This window comes from Humulus lupulus, chromosome 4 (genome assembly GCF_963169125.1).
Source record: "Humulus lupulus chromosome 4, drHumLupu1.1, whole genome shotgun sequence".
Taxonomy (NCBI): Eukaryota; Viridiplantae; Streptophyta; class Magnoliopsida; order Rosales; family Cannabaceae; genus Humulus; species Humulus lupulus.
In genome coordinates, this window is record NC_084796.1 from 233375584 (window position 1) to 233382551 (window position 6968).

Below are 6968 nucleotides of genomic sequence, written 5' to 3' on the forward strand. Positions count from 1 at the left end.
CTATACTCATATTGGCTCACAAGCAACTTCGTAGCTTTTTCCACACCACACACACTCTCACAAACAAACCCACCACGTGATTCACCCAGTCAATGTCAAAGTCTTTTACCACTTTGAATAATCCATTTTTGGTATTTGAAAAAAAAAATGTCTCTCTCGCTCAATCAGCCCAAAATTAATTACAAAATTTCAGACCAACAACCATTATAAATGCAGCTCCTTTTCGCTCTCATTATTAATGCAAAGCCTTACCAGCTCAGCACCCCAATTTTTTTAGTCTGAGCTCAGCGCGTGTCTCTCACACCGATACAAGCGCGTATCTGTCTCAATCTTAAATTATTCTTGCTATTTAATTATTTATTTCGACAGGAAGAGTAGATTTTTTTTTTCGCGGTTAAATAACCCTCGAAAGTCCAGTGTTGGGAAGTCCAGTAAAGAGAAGAGGTCTCTCTCTCTAAAGGCTATTTGTTTATTTTTCCCGGCCGTGGACTTTCTCTCTCTAGAATCCTCGGTGACTCGGACTGAGTTTCAACAATTTCACTGAGTCGTTTCTTTGACCGATTCCTCTTCAATGGAAGTCGTTCAACAAACTCAGTCGCTCTCGAGCTTCGAGCTCCAGTCAAAGTCTTCTCCATTCCCGTACTCACTCGGGGACTTGAGCATTTCGTCCTCGGACTCTCGTTCTCGAGGCTTTCTCAGCCCCAGAATGTCTGGCTCCGAGTCTCCTTCGACTGTCGATCAGGAAGTTACTTCCAATTGCACCGAGGTTCCGGCTGTCGACGGCGGAGATGTCGTCGTCGCTGAAAATTCGACTGAGCGTGACGCGCCAGCAACTGCTGCGGTGAAGCTTCAGAAGGTGTATAGGGGTTATCGCACACGGCGTAGGTTAGCGGACACTGCCGTTGTGGCGGAAGAGCTCTGGTAAAGTTCATGAAATCTCTCTCTCTCTCTTCAGTTCGAACAGTACAACAAGTTAAGTATTTTTTTTTTTAATGAAAATTAATTGAAGAAAAATGTTAAATTCTTCTGTAGGTGGCAAGCTTTGGACTATGTTAGACTGAATCACAGTACGATTTCGTTCTTCAATTTCGCAAAACCTGAAACCGCGACTGAAAGGTGGAATCGTGTTAGCTTAAATGCTTCCAAGGTATATTTTATTTATTTATTTATATATATATATATATTTTAAAAAGCTATGTTTGGTTTGGATTGATTAAACAGAACAATTTGAGGGAAAATATTGCTGGGTTTTGATTTTTTCTTGTCGTTTGGCTAATTATTTTACAAGAAGTCGGCTATGTTTGAGTTTTGGAGTGATTTATATATATGAAAGTTTGGACTTTTTTTGACCAGGTGGGAAAGGGTTTGTCTAAAGACGCCAAAGCACAAAAACTGGCTTTTCAACATTGGATTGAAGCTGTAATGACTTTCTTATCTTATTTTTATTGTTGGTTTTGGCTTTTTTGATGTGTCAAATGATCTGGGTTTCCGATTAATTTGAAATTTTTAACTGTATTTTTACCCTATTATCACTTTGGATTTGTATTTACTTGGCAATAATTTGGTAATGTAGATTGATCCAAGGCATCGGTATGGTCATAGCTTGCATCTGTACTACAAAGAGTGGTGTAAAACCGATGCTGGTCAGCCATTCTTTTACTGGTGAGAACTTTTACCATTTCTTTACCTGTGCAAATCTTTTGAAACTTACCTGTACACTTGAGAAATGGATTTAATTTTCTAAGTTATATTGTTATTTTTCCTGGTAGGTTGGACATAGGAGATGGTAAAGAGATTGACCTCGAAAAATGTCCAAGATCAAAGCTTAGGCAACAATGCATCAAATATCTTGGACCTGTAAGTGCCAAAGAGGATCAGATTGATGTTATGCATAGTTTATGAGCTTATAACACCAGTTCCTGCTATATTGAGATTTGCTTAATCTTTTTCTTTTGCTTCTTTCTGATATTAGCAAGAGAGAGAACATTACGAATACGTGGTTGTGGAGGGAAAGATTATTCGCAAACAAACTGGAGAGCTCCTTGATACAAAAAACGGACAGGAAGGGGCCAAGTGGATATTTGTTATGAGCACCTCTAAGCAACTGTATGCTGGCGAGGTGAGAATACAACAAACAAATGAGTCATGAGATGACTTTTTTTTAAAACAAAAAAAAAAAGAAATTGTGTGGGGAATATTTCTTCAGTTTTCAGAGCTATTATGTCTTCCTGGAACACTGACCCTTTTATTTATTTTTTATATATTCTTCAGAAAAAGAAAGGGGTATTTCATCATTCTAGCTTCTTGGCTGGTGGAGCTACATTAGCTGCAGGGAGACTAGAGGCAGAGCTTGGGACGCTGAAGGTATATTTATTAGGAAATTATACAATTCACGTTCCTGGAATTAAAGGAAACTCACTATTCGTTTAGAATTTGTATGGATTAGACGAATTTTATATGCATGAAGGTTAATTTTTGTTTGGTGCCGAGTAATGCATTGTTATATTTGACCTGTTGAAATTGATCCATTACCTTTTTTTATAGATTATTTTGAACCTCCTATCTTGAAACACACTAGGCATATTAGCAATATCAAATCAATGTTATTATTGTGCTGATTTATGGCGTCTAATCAACAATTTCGTTGACTTTTCAGTCCATCTCTGCATATAGTGGCCATTATCGGCCAACAGATGATCGTTTGGACACCTTTCTGTCATTTCTCAAGGAAAATGGAGTGAACCTTAATGAAGTCCAGGTAATAATTTAGTCTGACCTTACTGCTTCATTTGTGGTCTTGAAAAGCTTGATGTTATTAGTGGAAACAAGTTTGGATAATGATGAATTGTAAAAAAGATTGAACACAGTGTTTTGGTATATCCGTGAATCTTTTTCCGAATATGTGGGTGACATTCGGTGTTAATGCTTTGGCCACATGTTTAGTTTAAATGAATTTCTAAGTGCATATTGTTTTAGATATTCTGTTTTGCCTGATGATGTTTTTGCCACCTTTGTCTTCAGATACGCAAGGCAAATGAAGATTCTGATACCTATGATGAGAGCAAGGTCAGTACAGCTGGGACTGTGCTCAATAGTTTAACAGCCTCTGAAACTGCCGAGGTTGAAACTCCACAAGAACCGCCAAATACCTCATCCCCTGAATCTGCCAAACCTCCCCAGATTGAAACGAAAGGCAATTACAAGAGGACATTATCTGGTGGTCTTCAGAGTCCAAGAGCTGATGTTCCAAAAGCCAAATTACTGGAAAGAATTAATTCCAAGAAGGCAGCAAAATCTTATCAGTTAGGAAATCAGCTCTCACTAAAGTGGTCAACCGGAGCTGGCCCAAGGATTGGTTGTGTTGCAGACTACCCTGTAGAAGTGAGAGTACAAGCCCTGGAATTTGTAAACCTGTCTCCCAGAACTCCCCCAACACCATCAGCATGTAGGCGAGCAGCCGGTCTTGTATCGCTCACATCTTTTTCTTCGCCAAAGGATCTGAATGTTGAAGATGGAAACTCTCTTTATTAGACTTCAAGACTTGAGGTCAATTTTGTTGCATCTTTCTCCATAAATGCTTGAAAGAATGTACATATCTCTAGCTATATCCCTTTTATGTCATCTCAACTGTAATAGAATGGCGATAGCATTTTCTTGTTCTTCGACTGCTTGTTAGTTGTTATAGACTTGTAGTTGAGCAAAATGAAGAAAGAAGATTAGAGTGCTAAGTTAGCTATTGATGTCGTTTTTTCAGCCATTGATCTTAGCTTTAGTGTTGTTTTTCAATAAATAATATATATGATGGAGCCAGTAGTAGGGGCTACAAATTAAAATTAAATATCTGCTTCTGCTCTTGTCTAAATGATGAACCCAGCTTATTTAGAATAGTATTAGTCATTATCAAATGTGGTCTGTCTGGTCTTTTCCCAAAGAGTACCTACTTGTAAAGCTTAAATCTAAAAGGTCAAAGCTAATCCACCAAAAAGAGGCCTACTTTTCTGTTAGTCAAGTTTTAATACTTATATTCAATTTCAATAATATTATTCTCAAACCTTAAAGTAAAACAAATAATAAATAGATAAAAAGAACACAGAGGTTCCAATAAGATTTCTTCCAATTTACTTTATGGACCTTGTGTCTCAATAAATATATTGAGATCAAATGAATGTTAAATACAAGAACCAATAGCAATAAGAAAACAAATAATAGACTTTTGGCATTGTTTTCTGTTTTTTGTTTTCAAAATTGTGTTTTTAGAAATGAGAATTGAAAATAATTTTTGTAGTTTTTAAAAAACAACAAGTGTTTGGATAATGTTTTCTAAAAATAATTTATTAGTTTTATTTTTTAAAAAGAAATCTTAAATAAAAATTAATAAATATATTTACAAAGAAAAAAATCATTTAAAAGTTTGTAATAAGTAATGAGATAAAATAATGTGAAATAAAAAGTGATGAAAAATAAGGAGAGAGAAAGTAAAGAGATAAATTTTGAGGAAGAAAAATTGAGTAAAGAGAAATTGATGCAAGAAAAAAATGAGAGAGAATGATAAGAGAGAAAATGGTCACATATAAAAAATGAGAGAGAATGATGATATAGGAAGTGATGTGAGAGGAAATAATGAGATAATAAGTGATGAGAGATAAAATAAGGAGATCAAAAGTGATGAGAGAGAAAGTGAGGAGAGATAAATTAATGAGAGTGAAAGTAATGTGAGATAATAATAATTAAAAATGTTATATGAAAAAGAAATTGACAAAAAAAATTTGAGAACAACTAAAAACAACTTTTTACTGTTCTCAATTTTTTTTTTTAAATTTTATTTTTAAAAATTATGTTTTTAAAAACAATGTCAAACCACTATTTGTTTTCAGAAAACTAATTTTAAATTTTAAAAATAAAAAATAATTTTTTAGTTAACCAGTGAAACACCCTCAAGAATTTCATTTTAATTGTTTATCTATTATTGTAAGTGCATATCATTTTCCTCAATGATGATATTCGTCATATTATTGAGCATCCCACTCAAATATTTTAGATGCTGGAATTCTCAAAAGAAAATATTGAATTCCTTTCTTGAAATTCTTTCAAGAATCTATAGTAGTATTTCACTGCCTCATTCTTTAACATACATCAAACTCTCATCAAAGAAATACCTTGTTATGCAAGTATGATATTTGTAAAAACTCAATAATAAAAAAAATCAAATAAACTCTATTTTTAGACACAAATAGTGTTTATGTCATCAAGTAATGAAATAACAACTTTAATAAATTAAACAAATAAAAAAAGGAAATTAACACATATACAGCAAATTGGAATTTTTTTTTTAAAATACAATATTTTAAACTAATTACAAAATTACGGAATTTATGCCTATCCAATTATCCATATTACCCATCCCATTACATGTTGAATATCACATTCCAAAATTGTATCAAACGATTACAAATATTATCTTGAACAACATATATATATTAACATCTTTAAATTAATTTTGAATGACTTATTTGTACACTTTCAAAATTGTAATCAAAGTTTACATTTGATAAAATTATATTGTTGAAAGGTCATAATTATAAAATTATTTTAAAATATAGGTTGTGTTTGGTAACACTTAAAAAAATAGTTTTTTATTTAATTAATTAAAAATTTGACAATTAACCCAAAAAGTGTTTGGTAACTTTATTTTTATTTTTATTTATTTTTTAATTTTAATCAAAATTTATTAAATTTTGAAAATAGAATTTTTTGACTTTCAAAATTTTTTTAAACTGTTTTCGACTTTTCCTTTTTTTGTCTTCTTTTTTTCAAATTAACACCTCGTATTGTTAAATAAAAAAATAAAAATAAAAGTTATCAAACGCGTTTATTATTTTTTGTTTTTAAAAACAAAAATAGTTACCAAACATTTTTTTATTTTTTAAAAATAAAGAAAAAAAATAAAATTATATTTCTTTTTTTTGTTTAAAAAATTCAAAAACAAAAATTTGACCAAACACAACCATAACAATAAACTTGTAACAAATTTTTACAAACAACATTAGAAATGCTCATCCGATCTGATCCAACATTTTTAACATTAACCAATCCAATCCAATTAAATGTTGGATGTTGGAAATCATCCAATCCAATCCAATCCGTTTTGACCTACAAATCCAATCCAATCCAATTGTAGTTGGATTGAGTCGATTTATTTTTATTTTTATTTTTTTATCTTTGAACCTAAATTTTGATATTAAAGAAATTAACAAGCAAAACAAAAAATATACAAAAAACTAGACACCATGTAGTAATAATACCAATTTAAGTCTTTACAATTGTCACATTATAGTCCTTTAAACATTAAGTTTACAACATTAAGTCCATTAAATATCATGATAGAGAAAGGCTAAGATTACAAATCCAATTGTAATTGGATATCCAATTTTTTATTATTGGATTGGTTCGGGGTAATTGGACTAGTTTGGATCTTGAGCAACCCTAAACAACATGATAGAGAAATGCTAAATAAGAACTTACGTGTTACAAACCTGTAACAAGCTTTTACAGACAACAATGAATTTACATGTTACAAACCTGTAACAAGCTTTTACAGACAACGACAACTATGAATTTATATGTTACAAACTTGTAACATGCTTTTACAGACAACATAATGCATAAGTTTGTAACATGCTTTTACAGACAACATAGTACATATTAGCAAATTATTGTAACTATCATTTACGAAAATAATTTATTATTAAGAAATCGTAACCAAAATTTATATAAAAATATTATACTTTTCCATATTGTACCAAAAAATTACAGGAACCATCATATTTATACTATACAACTTAAAAATATAAATTTAAGATATTCATTATTTATAAAAGACTTTATTAAAAGGAAATCTACAAAAATACATTAAAAACTAAAAAAGATATGAAAATCTATTACAAATTTGTAAATATCTGTTACAATTG

General features: G+C 31.4%; 1 protein-coding gene across 2 annotated transcripts; it reads left to right on the forward strand.

The window, feature by feature from the left end:
* Window positions 1-374: 374 nt before the first annotated feature.
* Window positions 375-3838, forward strand: LOC133831317 (IQ domain-containing protein IQM3). 2 transcript variants are annotated; one of them, XM_062261574.1, is made up of 10 exons: window positions 375-777; window positions 832-921; window positions 1033-1147; window positions 1354-1419; window positions 1574-1662; window positions 1770-1857; window positions 1973-2119; window positions 2272-2364; window positions 2657-2758; window positions 3022-3838. In XM_062261574.1, the coding sequence occupies exons 1-10, from the start codon at window positions 572-574 to the stop codon at window positions 3529-3531; spliced, it is 1506 nt and encodes a 501-aa protein (XP_062117558.1). In that variant the 5' UTR covers window positions 375-571; the 3' UTR covers window positions 3532-3838. The 2 variants fall into 2 exon arrangements, with proteins under 2 accessions (XP_062117558.1, XP_062117557.1); XM_062261573.1 differs by having other exon boundaries at window positions 375-921.
* Window positions 3839-6968: the final 3130 nt, after the last annotated feature.

Bases quoted from the DNA above. Each gene is read 5' to 3' on its own strand.
- LOC133831317 (XM_062261573.1), top strand. From the start codon at position 572: ATGGAAGTCGTTCAACAAACTCAGTCGCTCTCGAGCTTCGAGCTCCAG. The intron at 1,148-1,353 runs GTATATTTTATT...TTTTTTGACCAG, and splicing joins TTAGCTTAAATGCTTCCAAG to GTGGGAAAGGGTTTGTCTAA. The intron at 2,759-3,021 runs GTAATAATTTAG...CTTTGTCTTCAG, and splicing joins TGAACCTTAATGAAGTCCAG to ATACGCAAGGCAAATGAAGA.